The 21,338-nt window shown below is 44.0% G+C and overlaps 1 protein-coding gene across 1 annotated transcript in view; it reads right to left on the bottom strand.

The window, feature by feature from the left end:
- Positions 1-21,338, bottom strand: part of ccdc18 (coiled-coil domain containing 18) — a gene marked incomplete at its 3' end in the record, with an annotated part of 90,769 nt that overhangs the window by 15,219 nt on the left and 54,212 nt on the right. The window contains exons 17-23 of the mRNA XM_084311863.1: positions 21,177-21,307; positions 19,844-20,205; positions 19,500-19,683; positions 13,070-13,169; positions 11,059-11,229; positions 5,013-5,075; positions 807-959 (exon numbers count right to left, since the gene is read on the bottom strand). Coding sequence (XP_084167989.1) covers positions 807-959; positions 5,013-5,075; positions 11,059-11,229; positions 13,070-13,169; positions 19,500-19,683; positions 19,844-20,205; positions 21,177-21,307 — 1,164 coding nt within the window. The remainder of the gene's footprint in view (positions 1-806; positions 960-5,012; positions 5,076-11,058; positions 11,230-13,069; positions 13,170-19,499; positions 19,684-19,843; positions 20,206-21,176; positions 21,308-21,338) is intronic.

The following is a 21,338-nucleotide window of genomic DNA, read 5'->3' as shown; positions in this document are numbered from 1 at the left end:
TGCAGCTGTGAGGCCTGGTTATTAAACTACCTGCAGCTGTGAGGTCTGGTTATTAAACTACCTGGAGCTGTGAGGTCTGGTTATTAAACTACCTGGAGCTGTGAGGTCTGGTTATTAAACTACCTGGAGCTGTGAGGTCTGGTTATTAAACTACCTGGAGCTGTGAGGTCTGGTTATTAAACTACCTGCAGCTGTGAGGCCTGGTTATTAAACTACCTGGAGCTGTGAGGTCTGGTTATTAAACTACCTGTGAGGTCTGGTTATTAAACTACCTGCAGCTGTGAAGCCTGGTTATTAAACTACCTGGAGCTGTGAGGTCTGGTTATTAAACTACCTGTGAGGTCTGGTTATTAAACTACCTGGAGCTGTGAGGTCTGGTTATTAAACTACCTGCAGCTGTGAGGCCTGGTTATTAAACTACCTGGAGCTGTGAGGTCAGGTTATTAAACTACCTGTGAGGTCTGGTTATTAAACTACCTGCAGCTGTGAGGTCTGGTTATTAAACTACCTGCAGCTGTGAGGTCAGGTTATTAAACTACCTGTGAGGTCTGGTTATTAAACTACCTGCAGCTGTGAGGCCTGGTTATTAAACTACCTGCAGCTGTGAGGCCTGGTTATTAAACTACCTGGAGCTGTGAGGTCAGGTTATTAAACTACCTGTGAGGTCTGGTTATTAAACTACCTGCAGCTGTGAGGCCTGGTTATTAAACTACCTGCAGCTGTGATGCCTGGTTATTAAACTACCTGCAGCTGTGAGGCCTGGTTATTAAACTACCTGCAGCTGTGAGGCCTGGTTATTAAACTACCTGCAGCTGTGAGGCCTGGGTTCTGCTCTGGTCCAGCTGGGCCTGGCTGTGGTGCAGCTTGGCGGTGAGCTGGTCCTCAGAGCAGCGCATGGTGCTGGAGATCTGCTCCGACACCTTCAACAGCTGACCATGGGTCTCTTGCAGGGACGACAGCTGGGGACACACAGGGGAAACCCATGCAGGTCACGAGAGTGGCTTTATTAGTACAGTTATTAAGTTACAGTTACTCTCAGTTAGTTAGAACAGTTGGTCCTTTAGCTGACCTCTGGCAACTAAGGGTAAGTGGTATTGTCTGCCTAACAGTGTTGCACTTGAGTGTTACACTCTGAGAGCTTAGTAGTATAGACATTAGGGATGAAAGGGTTTGTGTAAAAAAACTGCCCAGTTCCACCACCACGGTTCGGGGCACCTAGAGACCACTGGGTTTACTTTGATAGTGAACCCTTTGCTGTAGTACATCACTCCTGCGTTAATTAGTTCAGTTAGTTAACTACAGTTAGTACTAGTTAGTTAGTTTTAGGCTTGGGCGGTGTGGGATATTCGTGGATTATCCTGAAGAAGAATGTTCTCAGTCAACCGAGGTACAGTTAATAACAAAGTTTATTAACCAAACAGATAGAAATATATATATAGTACATAGAGAGAATGGCTGAGGGCTTCGCCCCAGGTGATCAGCTGAAATGACCCAGGTAAAAGACCTGGTACGTTGTTGGGAGGAGCCCTATATAGTTAAAAGGGGGGGGGGAGGTGGTCCCATTTGATAGGTCAAATGGGGGGGGGGGGGGGGACACAACATTGGGGAGAAAGGGGAGGGGAATGTCTTTACATGAGAGAGTTGGGGAATCATTCTATTATTCCACAGCGGTATGACGGTATTACGGTATACCAGGGTATTTAGAAATCCCGTCTGTATGATTTTCAATACTGTGACGTCACAGACTGTGCGCCAAATCACAGATGCGTTTCCTTCTATTACACTGACACAGAGTTATAACAGGGACGGCATTGGTTGTAGTGCACAGCACGCGGCAGCAGAGGGCAGGGCAGTCTGTCTTTCCCTCTCTCACACTGAACCTACTGTAGCAGAGCTGAGCTGAGCAGGTGACGCAACGCGCATGTTCCTGTCGGTCGCCCATCTCGCATGTGTTAATCTGCATGACAAATAAAGACTTATTCTTCTATAGAATGCGGTTATGGACCGATGGCCGTCCGTTTATTAAGGTCGAATGGATGGACCATGGGTCCACTTCCAGACATTGGATGATTGAGGAATCGGGAAACGGAGCATTTTTCTAACGTTTTGAAATGGATTCGTGCATGAATGTGGACTCAGGGACACGTTGTTTGGGTACCGGTAAGTAAGTTATGTTATGGTTAAGCGTATGGAAGATGAACGTACACAAGTTATGAATGCCGGGAGTGTATGTTTGGTAAAGTGTTCCAGTTCGACTGTGTGTGTGTGCGTATTGGCTTTGCGATTCACTACAGGGGTTTAACGGCTTAAGCTGGGTTTTGATTATCACTTAATCAATGCAGAATCAATTTTGTGCGTCTGAATGTGTAGTTGTGTACTACTGTCGTGAGTTTGTGAGTCACATTGGTCTAATTTCAGCCTCCGTTATACGTTATTTGTTCCGTATGACTCGTTTCATATGTGTGTCTCGAATGTGCATGCTGATTTGTTTACTTTGGCAACACGGTCGCTAAGGAATTTAGGTTCGAGGTTGAAGAAAGTGCACTTTTAGGTTGAAAGAACGGCCCTAATGTCAACGTGTTTCAATATAAGCGTTATGTATGGTGATAACGAGTATATTGTTAACTTAGTTCTCTACAGTTAGTTAGTTAGCTATAGTTAGTATTAGTTCAGATATTAGTTCAGTTAGTTAGCTACAGTTAGTATTAGTTCAGTTAGTTAGCTACAGTTACTACTAGTTAGTTCAGTTAGTTAACTACAGTTAGTACTAGTTAGTTAGTTTTAGGCTTGGGCGGTGTGGGATATTCGTGGATTATCCTGAAGAAGAATGTTCTCAGTCAACCGAGGTACAGTTAATAACAAAGTTTATTAACCAAACAGATAGAAATATATATATAGTACATAGAGAGAATGGCTGAGGGCTTCGCCCCAGGTGATCAGCTGAAATGACCCAGGTAAAAGACCTGGTACGTTGTTGGGAGGAGCCCTATATAGTTAAAAGGGGGGGGGGAGGTGGTCCCATTTGATAGGTCAAATGGGGGGGGGGGGGGGGACACAACATTGGGGAGAAAGGGGAGGGGAATGTCTTTACATGAGAGAGTTGGGGAATCATTCTATTATTCCACAGCGGTATGACGGTATTACGGTATACCAGGGTATTTAGAAATCCCGTCTGTATGATTTTCAATACTGTGACGTCACAGACTGTGCGCCAAATCACAGATGCGTTTCCTTCTATTACACTGACACAGAGTTATAACAGGGACGGCATTGGTTGTAGTGCACAGCACGCGGCAGCAGAGGGCAGGGCAGTCTGTCTTTCCCTCTCTCACACTGAACCTACTGTAGCAGAGCTGAGCTGAGCAGGTGACGCAACGCGCATGTTCCTGTCGGTCGCCCATCTCGCATGTGTTAATCTGCATGACAAATAAAGACTTATTCTTCTATAGAATGCGGTTATGGACCGATGGCCGTCCGTTTATTAAGGTCGAATGGATGGACCATGGGTCCACTTCCAGACATTGGATGATTGAGGAATCGGGAAACGGAGCATTTTTCTAACGTTTTGAAATGGATTCGTGCATGAATGTGGACTCAGGGACACGTTGTTTGGGTACCGGTAAGTAAGTTATGTTATGGTTAAGCGTATGGAAGATGAACGTACACAAGTTATGAATGCCGGGAGTGTATGTTTGGTAAAGTGTTCCAGTTCGACTGTGTGTGTGTGCGTATTGGCTTTGCGATTCACTACAGGGGTTTAACGGCTTAAGCTGGGTTTTGATTATCACTTAATCAATGCAGAATCAATTTTGTGCGTCTGAATGTGTAGTTGTGTACTACTGTCGTGAGTTTGTGAGTCACATTGGTCTAATTTCAGCCTCCGTTATACGTTATTTGTTCCGTATGACTCGTTTCATATGTGTGTCTCGAATGTGCATGCTGATTTGTTTACTTTGGCAACACGGTCGCTAAGGAATTTAGGTTCGAGGTTGAAGAAAGTGCACTTTTAGGTTGAAAGAACGGCCCTAATGTCAACGTGTTTCAATATAAGCGTTATGTATGGTGATAACGAGTATATTGTTAACTTAGTTCTCTACAGTTAGTTAGTTAGCTATAGTTAGTATTAGTTCAGATATTAGTTCAGTTAGTTAGCTACAGTTAGTATTAGTTCAGTTAGTTAGCTACAGTTACTACTAGTTAGTTCAGTTAGCTAGCTACAGTTAGTACTAGTTAGTTCGTTCAGTTAGCTAGCTACAGTTAGTAATAGTTAGTTAGTCCAGTTAGTACTAGTTCAGTTAGCACTAGTTATGTTAGTACTAGTAAGTTCAGTTAGCTAGCTACATTTAGTACTAGTTAGTTAGTTCAGTTAATTAGCTACAGTTAGTACTAGTTAGTTAGTTAGTTAGATCGGTTAGTTAGTCTTTGCAGTTAGTTTGCTACAGTTAGTACTAATTAGTTCTGTTAAGTTAGCTACAGTTAGTATTAGTTCAGTTAGTTAGGTACAGTTAGTACTAGTTAGTTCAGTTGGTTAGCTACAGTTAGTATTAGTTCAGTTAGTTAGCTACATTTAGTACTAGTTAGTTCAGTTGGTTAGCTACAGTTAGTATTAGTTCAGTTAGTTAGGTACAGTTAGTACTAGTTAGTTCCATTAGTTAGCTACAGTTAGTATTTGTTCAGTTAGTTAGCTACAGTTAGTACCAGTTAGTTCAGTTAGCTAGCTACAGTTTGTTGGTTAGTTAGCTAGTTCAGTTGGCACTAGTTAGTTAGTTCAGTTAGTGTTAGTTAGTTCAGTTAGCTAGCTAGTTAGTACTAGTTAGTTAGTTCAGTTGGCACTATTTAGTTAGTTAAGTTAGTACTAGTTAGTTAGCTCAGTTAGGTAGCTAAAGTTAGTACTAGTTAGTTAGTTCAGTTGGAACTAGTTAGTTCAGTTAGCTAGCTACAGTTAGTCAGTTAGCTACAGTTAGTACTAGTTTGTTAGTTAGTTCAGTCAGTAGGGTTTGTAGATGCTGCACCTCCTTGTTGTGTAGCTCCATCTCCTGTTCCATGTCCTCCTTGATGCAAAACAGTTCAGCCTCCTGCAGCGACAGAGAGGAGGAAGAGAGAGGAAACTGAGATTTGTATTCCTTTTTTATTTTGGCCTTTCTATAATTTGCTCCCATCCCAGAGATGCCAATTCCCCTCCTGGTCATTGCGCGCATTGCCCTACCGTTGGGGAGGGTGTAGACTACCACATGCTGCCCTACTGTCGGTCTGGGGAGAGTGTAGACTACCACATGCTGTCCTACTGTTGGTCTGGGGAGGGTGTAGACTCAGGGGTAGGCAACCCTAGGCACGCGTGCCCGCATAGGCACGCGGGGGCATTTTCATTGGCACAGGGGGCAGCATAAAACAATTTTCCGCTTTGAAATATTATAGTGAAATATTTTGCACTGTTGTCGCATTTATCTTGTTGAAATCCTCCCACAGGTTCTTTTTTGTAAGTCGAGTATATCAAGGAGGCTTTTCTCTCTAGCTCAGATGTTTTGTTTGAAGGCTTGCCAAACAAAGAGACAATCAAATCAAGGATAAAAGATATCCCCATGTCAGCTTGAAGTGTCGAGCGAATCAACGAAATGTCAGAAAATATCAGAGAACAGCAAACACCTGGATTAAAAGATGCTCCGGTGTGCAGCTTAAAGTGACCAACTACAGCCCCCAGATAACGGAGCTCAGTAAAGCAAAACTGTTTGTCTGCATTGCACCCCCGCCCCAACTCAGATTTAGGGTTGATACAACCATCATAATAATATTGTTAATAATAACAATAACAATAACTAGACAATTCCGCGCGGGGGAAATTGTGAAAGTGTGGGTGACGCCTGTGCACCGCCGGCCAACGGGGGAGAGGGTCTCTCGCGAGTCTCTATGACAAACGGTTCAAAGGATACAAAAAGGGGGCGCGGCCTAAGGATCGGGGGAGTGGTCAACATAGACCAATCAAAGAGGATATCCCTACTGAGTGCAATGACACAACCCGCAACACTATTACACTATTACACAATATTACACTATTACACACTATTACACACTATTACACACTATTACACAATTACACTATTACACACTATTACACACTATTACACACTATTACACTATTACACACTATTACACAATTACACTATTACACACTATTACACACTATTACACTATTACACTATTACACACTATTACACTATTACACTATTACACACTATTACACACTATTACACTATTACACTATTACACTATTACACACTATTACACACTATTACACACTATTACACACTATTACACACTATTACACTATTACACACTATTACACTATTACACTATTACACACTATTACACTATTACACACTATTACACTATTACACTATTACACACTATAACACTATTACACTATTACACACTATTACACTATTACACACTATTGCACTATTACACTATTACACTATTACACACTATTACACTATTACACACTATTACACTATTACACTATTACACTATTACACACTATTACACACTATTACACTATTACACACTATTACACTATTACACACTACACTATTAAACACTATTACACTATTACACACTATTACACTATTACACTATTACACACTATTACACTATTACACACTATTACACTATTACACACTATTACACACTATTACACACTATTACACTATTACACTATTACACACTATTACACTATTACACACTATTACACTATTACACTATTACACACTATTACACTATTACACTATTACACACTATTACACTATTACACACTATTACACTATTACACTATTACACACTATTACACACTATTACACTATTACACACTATTACACTATTACACACTATTACACTATTACACTATTACACACTATTACACTATTACACTATTACACACTATTACACTATTACACACTATTACACTATTACACTATTACACACTATTACACTATTAGACACTATTACACTATTACACACTATTACACTATTACACACTATTACACTATTACACACTATTACACACTATTACACTATTACACACTATTACACTATTACACAATATTACACTATTACACACTATTACACTATTACACACTATTACACACTATTACACTATTACACACTATTACACTATTACACACTATTACACTATTACACACTATTACACTATTACACCGAGTACAATGGCACAATCCGCAAGTCTCTACGACAAACGGTTCAAGAGATACACTGAGGGGGTGTGGCCTAAGGGGGCGTGGTCTAAGGATCGGGGGAGTGGTCAACATCGACCAATGAAAGGTGGTCAACATCGACCAATGGCACAATCCCCAAGTCTCTACGACAAACGGTTCAAGAGTTACACTGAGGGGGTGTGGCCTAAGGGGGCGTGGTCTAAGGATCGGGGGAGTGGTCAACATCGACCAATGAAAGGTGGTCAACAGGGGGAGTGGTCAACATCGACCAATGAAAGGTGGTCAACATCGACCAATGGCACAATCCGCAAGTCTCTACGACAAACGGGTCAAGAGATACACTGAGGGGGTGTGGCCTAAGGGGGCGTGGTCTAAGGATCGGGGGAGTGGTCAACATCGACCAATGAAAGGTGGTCAACATGGACCAATGAAAAATGAAAGAGGATATCCCTACTGAGTACAATGACACAACCCACAAGACAGAGGGCGCTGTCCAGCAATTCAGTAGTACAACACAGTGATGGCCAATGATGGGTTAAGTGGATGATGTCATTGGCAGGTCAGCTCAGCCATGAGCCCTGAGCCTCACAGCTGTTAAGCCTGAACCAATCAGCCATGAGCACAATGACTTGCATATTCTGAAATTTCTTTACATGACTGCATTGTCACGTTGATTAAAAGAAAACTATAAGAGATGAAGCGTTGTGACTCGCACAAGAGCACTACAACGAGTAGGCGAAGGGTTGTGCGCGAGATTGTGGCATTCGTGCGATATTGTGGCACTCCTTCGGCGATCGGAACAGAAGGCTAAAAAAAAATGGATTTCTAGAGGGCGATTGCATGGCGGTCAATGGGGAGGAGAACCTTCAAACAAATGGTCGTCAGTTGAGATAGAAATGTCCAATTCCATTTATTTTTCTTTTGTGAGCGGGTTGACAGCCAATGAAAGGTGGTCAACATCGACCAATGGCACAATCCGCAAGTCTCTACGACAAACGGGTCAAGAGATACACTGAGGGGGTGTGGCCTAAGGGGGCGTGGTCTAAGGATCGGGGGAGTGGTCAACATCGACCAATGAAAGGTGGTCAACATGGACCAATGAAAAATGAAAGAGGATATCCCTACTGAGTACAATGACACAACCCACAAGACAGAGGGCGCTGTCCAGCAATTCAGTAGTACAACACAGTGATGGCCAATGATGGGTTAAGTGGATGATGTCATTGGCAGGTCAGCTCAGCCATGAGCCCTGAGCCTCACAGCTGTTAAGCCTGAACCAATCAGCCATGAGCACAATGACTTGCATATTCTGAAATTTCTTTACATGACTGCATTGTCACGTTGATTAAAAGAAAACTATAAGAGATGAAGCGTTGTGACTCGCACAAGAGCACTACAACGAGTAGGCGAAGGGTTGTGCGCGAGATTGTGGCATTCGTGCGATATTGTGGCACTCCTTCGGCGATCGGAACAGAAGGCTAAAAAAAAATGGATTTCTAGAGGGCGATTGCATGGCGGTCAATGGGGAGGAGAACCTTCAAACAAATGGTCGTCAGTTGAGATAGAAATGTCCAATTCCATTTATTTTTCTTTTGTGAGCGGGTTGACAGCCGTGTCATCGTTTTGATGTGTTTGTTTTATTTCTACGTCCAAAATTGAGATCACACTCGCAATTCACCCAAGGTAGGGGGAAAAAGATTATTTCAGCTGCTACACTCTAAAATTCAATGCATTCCCAATGGGACAGAAATTTTACCGTTTAAAGTCGATTCGTAGCCAGACGGTGCGGTGAAACTTTTACGAGTTCGAAGACCGCAGTTGCCATAGGCAAGCCGCTCGTTTTGATACCTTTCACGTGTATGGTGCGCAAACGCTTACGTGTTGCAAAGTGTTTGAAACTCTAAATTGCACTGTATTTCCGAAATTTTACCGTTTAAAGTCGATTCGTAGCCAGACGGTGCGGTGAAACTTTACGAGTTCGAATAGCATATCGAGTTGGAGCAAGCCGGTCGTTTTGATACCTTTCACGTGTATGGGGCGCGAACGCTCTGGCACGAGTGTGTTGTCAAAATCGGTGGAATAAAGAATAAAGAAATAAAAAGAGTATGGATATGTATAGTGTGGGTTGCAACCTGGCTTCGCCAGGTCACCCACACTAATGATGTAATAATGTAAAAATTATCATTAAAAATACCTGATTATGAGAAAAAAATATTACGATGCATGGAATATTGTTGATATGGCACTAGGGTTGGGCACCTAAAACCGATTCTAATTAGGAACCGGTTCATAACTTCCGGTTCTGGAAGTAACATATCTGCATTTCGATAAAAAAAAAAATAATTAAAGTTTTTTTTTTTTACTTTGTTAATTAATACCCTAGTTACAGTACAGCAACCAAATTAAACTGTATCAAGTCAACTGAAAATGTGAATAGTATAAAAAAAATGTAAAGAAAAAAAAAAAGAAAAAATAAAAAAAATAATCCTGCGAAATAAGCTGTGACCTGCACCTCAAAGAATCGGAATCGAGAATCGTTCAGAACCGGAATCGATAGAGAATCGGAATCGGAACCGGAATCGTTCAAATCCAAACGATGCCCAACCCTATATGGCACACTAGTTACAACTATATTTCAAACAGGCAATTGATGTCAAAAAGGTTGCTGACCCCGACTATCACATGCTGCCCCACTGTCAGTCTGGGGAGGATGTAGACTATTGCATGCCACCTCCGATACATGTGGAGTGGCCAGCCGCTTCCCCAATGAGGAGTTTCACTGGGGAAACGTAACGCGTGCAGAGGTTTGCTCTATTTCCCCCAGATCCCCTCCCTGCTGAACAGGCAGCCAACCGACCAGTAGGAGTGGCTGTTTGCAATGACCAGGGCTTACACCCCACCGATTTCCCACAGTGAACACTGACAATTGTGTTCGTAGGAACGACCAAGGTGGAGGTACCAATGACAGCTAGATTCCAACCCTGAGTCTCTGTGGTGGTAGGAGAGTGGTTAGACCTCTATGCTACCCAGCCGCACCTAAGATTTGTATTCCTACCAGGTCAGATCACAACAAAGAGAGAGAGCTGAATGAACAATATCATCTCCTATTGGCTATTCAGATTGCTCTCCTTGTAATATACAATGTGGGCCTAGTATTTCTGACTGTGAGAAGCACATATTCAAGACTCTTCTCAATATCACCATTAGTGGATTCCTCACAATACATAGCAATATTTCATATTCATATTGAAATGTGATTTCAATATGAATGTGATGTACTGTCACCTGGACCTGTTGTGATATCGATATGATATAAATTTTCTACCCAGAAGACAACACTGCTGTTTTCTACCCAGAAGACAACACTGCCGTTTTCTCAGTTGACATTCAGTGGTGGTTGGAACATTGAATTTCCCTCATTCCTAGGTGTCTCTGAGTTGTCTCTTACCATAATGTCTTCGTCTCTGAGCTGTCTCTTACCATAATGTCTTCATCTCTGAGCTGTCTCTTACCATAATGTCTTTGTCTCTGAGCTGTCTCTTACCATAGTGTCTTTGTCTCTTAGCTGTCTCTTACCTTAATGTCTTTGTCTCTGAGCTGTCTCTTACCATAATGTCTTTGTCTCTGAGCTGTCTCTTACCATAGTGTCTTTGTCTCTGAGCTGTCTCTTACCTTAATGTCTTCATCTCTGAGCTGTCTCTTACCATAATGTCTTTGTCTCTGAGCTGTCTCCTACCTTAATGTCTTCATCTCTGAGCTGTCTCTTACCATAATGTCTTTGTCTCTGAGCTGTCTCTTACCATAATGTCTTTGTCTCTGAGCTGTCTCTTACCTTAATGTCTTTGTCTCTGAGCTGTCTTTTACAAGCAAACAAAGCAATGTCTTTGTCTCTGAGCTGTCTCTGAGAGTCCTCCTCTCTGGTGTCCAGACTCTGCTGTAGAGACTCCACCTTCCTCTCCATCTCCATCTTGTGGTCCCTTATGGCCACATCTAACTGACCCAGCTGAGGAAGGGGAGGATTGAGGAGGGAGGAGAGGGAAGAAGAGAGGAGGGAGAGAAGGAGAGAGAGCGAAGAAGGGAGGAGGAAGAGGAGGAGAGGAGAAGAGAGGGTGGGAGAAGGAGAGAGAGGAGGAGAGGGAAGAAGAGAGGGAGAGAAGGATAGAGAGGAGGAGAGAGAAGAAGGGAGGAGAGTGAGAAGGAGGAGAGAGGAGAAAGAAGGGAGGAGAGAGAGGAGAAGGAGAGTGAAGGGAGGAGAGAGATGAGGGAGAAGAAGAGGAGAGAGAAGAAGGGAGGGGTGAAAAGGAGGAGGAGAGAGAAGAGAGAGGAGGAGAGAGAAGAAGGGAGAGAAGGAGAGAAGAATGGAGGAGGAGAGAAGAAGAGAGGGGAGAGACGAAGGGAGAAGATAGACAGAGAGGGGAGGAGAGAAAGATAGGAGGATGAAAGAAGAAGGGAGGAGGGAGAACGAGAAGAGCAAGGAGGAAAAGAAAGAGGAAAGAGGAGGAGGAGAAAGAGGAGAGAGATGAGAGAAGAGAGGAGGGATGTGCAAGAGAGGAGGGATGTGCAAGAGAAGAGTGCACGTAAGAAGAGGAAGAGAGGAAAATAAAGGAGGACAAGAAGAGAAGTCAATAATGTTTAGAATGACGGGAGTATGATAGTGAATGAGTGTGTGTGTGTGTGTTTGAGTATGATAGTGAATGAGTGTGTGTGTGTTTGAGTATGATAGTGAATGAGTGTGTGTGTTGAGTATGATAGTGAATGAGTGTGTGTGTGTGTGTGTTTGAGTATGATAGTGAATAAGTGTGTGTGTGTGTGTTTGAGTATGATAGTGAATGAGTGTGTGTGTGTGTGTGTTTGAGTATGATAGTGAATAAGTGTGTGTGTGTGTGTTTGAGTATGATAGTGAATGAGTATGTGTGTGTTTGAGTATGATAGTGAATGAGTGTGTGTGTTGAGTATGATAGTGAATGAGTGTGTGTGTGTGTGTTTGAGTATGATAGTGAATGAGTGTGTGTGTGTGAGTATGATAGTGAATGAGTGTGTGTTTGAGTATGATATTGAATGAATGAATGTGTGTGTGTGTATGATAGTGAATGAATGAGTGTGTGTGTGTGTGTTTGAGTATGATAGTGAATGAGTGTGTGTGTGTGTTTGAGTATGATAGTGAATAGGGGTGTAACGGTACATGTTGTCGTCCCGCGACTTCACGGTACGGACGTCACGGTTCGGTACATCCAGCCATACGACAATACGTCTCATACGACACTAGGTGAAACTAGGGTTGCACATTTTACAAATGTATGCTCAATATCTTTACGTTACTTTGATCTTTAATGTTGAATATTAAGCTTGTATTGCTAAATTTAGATGGTGAATAAAACGTTGAAGCTTGTAAAGGCATTCTGTTTATAATGAACAAAATCCGTCCATAGATTCTGCCTGTACAGGACTCTGGAGCATAACGCCAAAGCCCACAACGTTAAATAACAATATTTAAATAATAAATACGATTGCATGGGATCTCTGGGTGGCTGCTCAATATCATCCTTGATTTGATATTCTCCTTCGAAATATTCTTTCGCCGTCATGCCTGTCTGGCAACAATTACTGCTGCCATGATCACCTGTGAAGGGGCTCATTTACATAGAAAGGGGGACACGTTCCGCCCATATTACCTCATTTAAATATGTGCCAATTGCACCTGATGCATGAGCCACCTCATTTCACCCGCTGCGTGTCCTTTGAGGATACCAAACAGAGCAATATGCACCGGCTTTGCATGGGGGGGGGGGGGGGGGGGGGGGGGGACGTTGTGGATCCCGCCCTGAGAGTGTGTGTTGTGTTACCAGCAGTGCTCTCTGTTGGAGCTCCCCCTCTCTGTCCTTCAGGGTAGTGTCCAGGTCCAGTGCCTCCTGAGTCTTCTCCTCTAGCTGTCTCTGGGTCTCCCTGTAGACACACACACACACAAAGTAGTCACTATTTAGTTAATGTAGTCTCTACTGTAGGTCTGAGGTCAGATTTAGTTACTGTAGTCTCCTGGTCTGAGGTCAGATTTAGTTACTGTAGTCTCCTGGTCTGAGGTCAGATTTAGTTACTGTAGTCTCCTGGTCTGAGGTCAGATTTAGTTAATGTAGTCTCTCTACTGTAGGTCTGACCAACTTACAGATCAGAATGAAATATCTAAACATTTACCAAGACACAGCATATATATATATATATATATATAAACTAAATAAGACTTGTGCACATCTAGTTGGACCCCGACTGGAGGTGCAGGTCAGCGCAAAAGATATGTATAAAGCTAAAAGAAGAAAACCTTCAAAAGAAGGACTGCACACTCCTCAGGACTGATTTAGCTTTTTATTTGTTTGGTGCACAACGCGTTTCGCTTCCGCATACATAGCACCTGAGGAAGCGGAACGTGTTGTGCACCAAACAAATAAAAAGCTAAATCAGTCCTGAGGAGTGTGCGGTCCTTCTTTTGAATGTTTTCTTCTTTTAGCTTTATATATATATATATATATATATATATATATATATATATATATATATATATATATATATATATATATAACCCGCCCAGCCACTCCTCCACGTGAATAGCATTAACATAATCTGTCAGTAAGTGCTGTTACAGGAGTGCAATGACTTGTGAAAATACAAATAGCTGTTATACAAGCTTGTTATACAAGCTACCACAACGTTACTTAGAACCTTGCAGTCAATAGATATTCTAAATGTTACTTGTCCTTTCGGACAAGTTAAGTTTTTGTAGGTTTTTATAGATTTTTGCTACCGGGCAGTCCGGTAGAGAGAGAGAGAGAGAGGAGGAATGGGAGATAGATCGGGGAAGACATTCGGCAAAGATCACCGGGTCCGGGAGTCGAACCCGGGTCGGCCATGTTGCAACGTAGTGCCGTATGCGGTGCGCCACTCGGGCGCCCCAGTCAATAGATATTCTATTTAAAAGGTGCTAGACAATAAATCACAGTATCACAAAAATGCAGTTATCACAACAAACAAAGTTGCTTGCAGTCAGTATACCAATTGTACAGCCCTGGCCTATTTTTATTTTCTAATTCTATTCTATTGTGCTTCTATTTTAATTTAGTTTATATTCATTTTTATTTTATTCAACCTTTTTATTTTGTCAGGCGAGTGTCTTTTTACAGGTCGTGCCCCAAATGACCACGTCTGACTGTACCGCTGTAGGCAAAAATGATTGGACAGCATTGTAGCCAACGAGTGTCCGCTTCCAACGAAACCCCACGTGGGGGGGGGGGGGGGGGGGGGGGGGGGGGGGTGCTGGCAGGGGAAGTAGGTGAAAGTTGACGAGCGAAAATTTGTTGTGACTGAAGCTTCAAGACTCAAGAGGTTTATTTGTCACATACATACCAGGGCATACAGTGAAATGCGGGTGGCCATGCCCGCTTTGATTGTGCAATAATACTAAATAATAAAATAGACATAATAAACAGGTAATAAAATAGACATAAAATAGGCATGATAAAATAGACATGCTAAAGTCCTGAGATAGTGCAATACAATGTTAGCTACGGATTTAAGGCACTGGGTCCTATGTACACTACTATACAATATACAGTTTTTACTCTATATCCTTATGCTATACTTGCTATATCTAAACTATACAAGGACCACATCGGTTCTTTCCTTAAAGTGACCTTTATTTTCCTCGTTCCTTTAAAGTGTCCTTTCCATTTAGTTCAAAGTGACCAGTTGTGTGTGAGCGAATGCAGCATGTGTGTTGTGTGTGTGTGTGTATGTGTGTGCTCATGTGTACTTGTGTGTGGAGAGTTCGGTGTTCAATGTTCTGATGGCCTGGGGGAAGAAGCTGAGCCGTAGTATCTCTGTTCTTGTTGTGTGTGTGCGTAGACGCTTGCCTGGCCGCAGCAGCTTGAACAGGCTGTTATTGGGGTGGTGGGGGTCTTTCATTATTCTGCAGGCTCTGGATTTGCACCTCCTGTTATATTCCTGCAGGGGTGGTAGTGCAATACCCATAGTACACTCTGCTGAGCGCACCACTCTCTGTAGGGCCTTCCTATCCTGGGCAGTGCTGTTTCCAAACCAGGCAGTGATGTTTCCAGTCAGAATGCTCTCTACAGCCCCGGAATAGAAGGAGTGGAGTATCTTCCCCCGATACTCTGAACATCCTTAACACTTTCTCCGCCAGGCTTATGTACATCATTATACCATCCTCTGCCAGCTCTATTTGTCTATGGAGAAGTTCCCCTTCTTTGCAGGGCTATAACTTTTTAAATTGTATTGCTAAATTGACATTACTATGGCCCATTCAACGTCAATTATCTATCGTTCAGGATGTGGGAACGTTATACTTTTTCATTCACATATTCATACTAAAATACGGTCTAAAGTATAAATATGTTTTTATCGTTTTCTGCAGAATGTGATTTATAGCCCTAAATGCATTATATTGATGATCAACTACAGTTTGATAGCGATCGGCGCGAGATAAAAAATGTCAAAGGGACGTGCTTCTAGAAGTTACTACTTATCATCTGATGTTGACCGGATGGGGGGGGGGGGGGGGGTCGTTTATAATTCCGTGGCCAACGTTAGATGATTCATCTAGTGTGGGTGATATGATCATTAGAGCAGTTTGTATCGAACACGGTAAAAAAAAACGCTGAAACTCACCGCAGCTTCCTCGTAGCGTTGGGCGATGAGCGTGGAGCAAAAATATTCCTATTATGGGATGTTGAAATATGCGATCCATCTCCAGGTTGTATAATAGTATATACGTCCAAATCATGTTGTTTATCGAGTTATTGGTAACGGATCACTATCCATTGTGTCGCGCTCGAGTCCCGGGACCTATAGCGAGTGATCGGACCGAATTTGGATGAGCACCAGTTTCCGGTTTCCGGTTTGGGCGATCCGCCGATCGGCCACCAGATGGCGCTCTTGAACCGTTGGAGAGTTGAGAGGGGATCAACAGTAGATCTCAAGTCTCCGGGGGAGAAATATGATTGCGATCACAGATTTTTGAAATATTGATCTCAATGACGTGTTACGGCGTCATTGGCAGAATGAGCATGGCGAGCAATGACGAGTTTAGGCGTCCTTGGCGGAGAAAGTGTTAAATTAACTGTCTCAGGTGATAGAGGCACCGTTTTAACCTTTTTTACCACAGTCTATGTGTGTTGTCCATGTCAGGTCCTCTGTGATGTGGACGCCGAGGTACTTAAAACTGCTCACCCGGTCCACGATAGCCGAATTGATCCACAATGGCGTGTGTGTCTCCTGCTGTATTCTCCTAAAATCCACGATCAGCTCCTTGGTTTTACCAATGTTCAGGAGTAGGCTGCTATCCCGGCACCAACGTGCCAGTACATCAACCTCCTCCCGTACTAGACCTTCTCGACGTTGTTAGAGATCAGCCCCACCACCACGTGTCGTCAGCAAACTTCACTATGGAATTGGAGCTGAACCTGGCCACACAGTCATGTGTGTACAGTGAATACAGCAGGGGGCTGAGAACACAGCCCTGGGGGGATCCGATACACAGGGTGATTGTGTTGGAGGTATGACCCCCCCACCCTGACCGCCTGGGGCCTGTCACTCAGAAAGTCCAGGATCCAGGCACTCAGGGCGGAGCTCAGACCCAGATCGATCAGCTTGTCAACCAGTCTGGTGGGGACTATGGTGTTGAAAGCTGAACTATAGTCAATGAACAGCAATCTCACATAGCCCCCCTTCTGACTGTCAAGGTGAGAAAGGGTGTTGTGTAGTACCTGGGAGACCGCGTCGGCAGTGGACCTGTTTGTCCTGTATGCAAACTGCAATGGGTCCATGTTACTAGGGAGGGAGGCACAGATGTAATCCTTGACCAGCAGAGGTGAGTGCCACCGGTCTGTAGTCATTTAGGCTTACTGGGGAGGAGTCTTTTGGTACAGGGATTATAGTGGACACCTTGAAGCAGGCAGGGACACGGACTCGGCCAGGGATAGATTGAATATAGTGGTGAACACCGGGGCCAGCTGATTTGCACAGGACTTCAGTATTCGTTCTGTTATCCCATCTGGGCCTGCAGCTTTCCTAGTATTTACCCCCATAAACGCTCTTCTCACGCTGTGTTCCGTCAATGAGAGAGTGTGTTCCCCCCGCGGATGAACCCGTCCCCTTCCCCCTCCCCCCCCCCCGTCAGTGATGTCGCCAGCCGGTGAGCTAACGTTGCCACTGCTCGCCCCAAACCTGGCGTAAAAGGAGTTGAGTTCATCCGCAAGAGATGCATCGGCACTCACGATTGAGGAGGGGCTGACTTTATAATCAGTTATCGTTCGTAATCTAGTGTCTTCCCTCTCCTAGTGGTGCATGTAATGTGCTGGTAGAAGTTTGGCATAACTTTTTTTTAGATTTGCCTTATTGAAGTCGCCAGTTACGATTATGGCCTGATCTGAATGCTTGATTTGGTACTGGTTCAATGAGTCCTGTAGGTCTGCCAGAGCTTTGGCGGTATTTGCTTGAGGTGAGATATATACTGCTGTGATGATTATGGCTGTGAATTCCCGGGGGGAGATAGAACGGGCGACATAGAATCGACAGATGTTCAAGGTCCGGCGAACAGGAGCGGGAAAGAATCTTTTGGACAGATGTTCATGGTCCGGCGAACAGGAGCAGGAAATAATCTTTACCTCCTTGGGGCTACACCAGCCGTTGTTTGTAAGGAAGCAGACCCCCCTTCTATGGACTTTCCCGACTCTTCTGTTCGATCAATGCGGAAGACAGAGAAGGAATCAGACGGGCTTCAGAACGCACAGAGGTGGATAGCCATTTTGGATTTTCACGCTTTTTTTCTTTTGGTACAATGTGTCGTGGAAATATATTATCATACCATTGTGGTGTTGTATGGGAGGGGCTGCCATCATATGTCAACGTAAGGTGTGCGTTTCTCTTTAAGAGAAGCACCTATTTTAGCCAGTCACAACAGTATTGGTTGTATCCTTGTAAAGTGTATTAGACCCTGGAGGCTATAAGACCGTAAGTTACACTGTTATGGGAACTGCTTTGTTTACTTAAAAGACAGTCATAATAGGTCATTTCGGCCAACCCTCAGGGTAATTTTCCAGTCCCTTCCACGTCATATGCATGTATTAACTGTGTATTAACTGTGTTTTCAAACGAGAGCTCGCTCTCACTTTGTGATCAGACATTTGTTTACATGGTCTGATTTCCAACTGGGCATTCCTTATCAATTGATCAAGTGAGGAATTAAATCTATCTTCTATTTCTTATTTCAACTTTGGACTCAGAAAGTTATTTGCTCATATTATATTATAAATCTCCCACAACAAATGTTTACTAAAACCTTTCTCAAGCACTCATTTTTTAATGGCTTTTTATAAAATTTGGACCTGTACTACATAAGACTTCAGGCTATGGAACCGCGTTTTCCAGCTCATACCTCTATGCTGGAACTTAAAAACAGGAATCTAGCAACCACTAAAGATAAATGTGAGTACACAAGTTCAAGTTCAACTCAAGTTCAAACCTCTGTTACTCTTTCATTAGCACTAAAAGTGATTATCCTTTTTTTCTTTAGTAACTTCAGAATGTTACCTTTCAAAAGAGACCAGGCTCATGCATGTGCTATAAGTGTAAAGGTAAGCTTTGCAAAAAAAGTATGCAGTCCTCAAAAACTAAAACAAAAATGGGTGGCTGAGTGGCGCAGTGAGCAAGGCGCTCGCCATTAACGCAGGAGATGCTACCGGCTTGGCCGGCCGTCATACTAACACAATTGGCAGTGTTAGAGGGTGGGAAAGCCGGTGGGTGGGGATTGGACGTTGTGGACAGAGACTCCTACAGGTCGGTTGGGTGATGCCAGTGCGGCGGAAACAGGAAGTATCGGGAGCAGCGTGAGCCTCCCACGCGTTACTCCTCGCCACTGAGAGTTCGAGCTGCTGCGGTGAAAAGATGCGACAGGCTGCCTCCTCGTGTACCGGAGGGGACACGTGATGCAAGGCTTCTGTCCTCACTACAGCCGACCAGTGGGAGACATAGTCTAGCAACGTTCAAGACAGGAGAGGGAAGAATTGGAAATACGAAATTGGGATGGGAGAAAAATAGAAAATGGGGAGAAAAAGTGGATAATAAAAAAAAAAAAAAAAAAAAAATGTCCACTTTTTAGCCCACCTGTTAAGAGGTTAACTTTTCTTAATTTTGCTCCGGGAATATCGGGTTGTCCAAACTTAGTGTGGAATTCGAGAGTCCCGAGAATGTGTGTGTGTGTCGTCTCACCTCAGCTGTTGGCTGAGTTTGTCCAGGCAGACCTGGTGCTGGTTGGTGTTGACCTGGGTATCCTGCTGGTAGCTGGACAGCCTCTTCTGGACAGTCTGCATATCACCCTCCAGAGACTGGACACGCAGGACACTGTCCCACCTGTCTGTCTCACTAATATGCAGCTTCTCCTCCAAGTCATCCGCTGAGAGAGAGAGAGAGAGAGAGAGAGAGAGAGAGAGAGAGAGAGAGAGAGAGCAGGGCTTCAAATGTGTTCTGGTCCATCAATGTCCTCAATTATGAAGAGAGCTTGACATTCAACCTCTTAACATTCCTGCAAAAGTTGCATGAAACACATAATGTACCCAGGATAGTCTTTGTGTCCAGCAGGCTCTGGGTCTGCTGCAGACTCTGCTCCAGGTGTGTCTTTGTGTCCAGCAGGCTCTGGGTCTGCTGCAGGCTCTGCTGTAGGCTCTGCTCCAGGTGTGTCTTTGTGTCCAGCAGGCTCTGGGTCTGCTGTAGGCTCTGCTCCAGGTGTGTCTTTGTGTCCAGCAGGCTCTGGGTCTGCTGCAGGCTCTGCTCCAGGTCTGTCTTTGTGTCCTGCATGCTCTGCTCCAGGTGGCTGACCTGATGGCTCTTGGAGGTGTTCTCCTTCCTCAGTCTCTGCAGCTCAGACTCCATAGAGGACAGCTCCCCTCGGCACTGGTTCATCTCTGAGGTCAGCTGACTGGAGACACCAGGAGACAGATAAGACATAACTAGCTAAACGGACAACAGACCATAACAGCGGTTGTGGACAGTGTATAGGAGAGCTGTTGTGGATAGTGTATAGGACAGCGGTTGTGGACAGTGTATAGGACAGCGGTTGTGGACAGTGTATAGGACAGCGGTTGTGGACAGTGTATAGGACAGCGGTTGTGGACAGTGTATAGGACAGCGGTTGTGGACAGTGTATAGGACAGCGGTTGTGGACAGTGTATAGGACAGCGGTTGTGGACAGTGTATAGGACAGCGGTTGTGGATAGCGTAGTTGTTACGTGAGAGACTAGGATAAATGTGGACAGTGTAGTTCTTACGTGAGAGACTGGGATAGATGTGGACAGTGTAGTTCTTACGTGAGAGACTGGGATAGATGTGGACAGTGTAGTTCTTACGTGAGAGACTGGGATAGATGTGGACAGTGTCGTTCTTACGTGAGAGACTGGGATAGATGTGGACAGTGTCGTTCTTACGTGAGAGACTGGGATAAATGTGGACAGTGTAGTTGTTACGTGAGAGACTGGGACAGATGTGGACAGTGTAGTTCTTACGTGAGAGACTGTGACAGATGTGGACAGTGTAGTTCTTACGTGAGAGACTGGGACAGATGTGGACAGTGTAGTTCTTACGTGAGAGACTGGGACAGATGTGGACAGTGTAGTTGTTACGTGAGAGACTGGGACAGATGTGGACAGTGTAGTTCTTACGTGAGACTGGGACAGATGTGGACAGTGTAGTTCTTACGTGAGAGACTGTGACAGATGTGGACAGTGTAGTTCTTACGTGAGAGACTGGGACAGATGTGGACAGTGTAGTTCTTACGTGAGAGACTGGGACAGATGTGGACAGTGTAGTTCTTACGTGAGAGACTGGGACAGATGTGGACAGTGTAGTTCTTACGTGAGAGACTGGGACAGATGTGGACAGTGTAGTTCTTACGTGAGAGACCGGGACAGCTGGGCCATCTGCTTCATATCCCTGTCGTTCTCCTGGGCCTCCTCATTTCTCCTGGTCACCTCCTCCTCCAGGGAGGCCTGCGCTCGCTCCAGCTCCTGCTCCAGACGAGCCACCTGGGGAGAAACATCACAAAGCATCCATCTT

The sequence above is a fragment of the Notolepis coatsorum genome (genome assembly GCF_963971535.1).
Source record: "Notolepis coatsorum genome assembly, chromosome: 4".
Taxonomy (NCBI): Eukaryota; Metazoa; Chordata; class Actinopteri; order Aulopiformes; family Paralepididae; genus Notolepis; species Notolepis coatsorum.
This window is presented reverse-complemented; position numbering and strand designations above follow the sequence as displayed.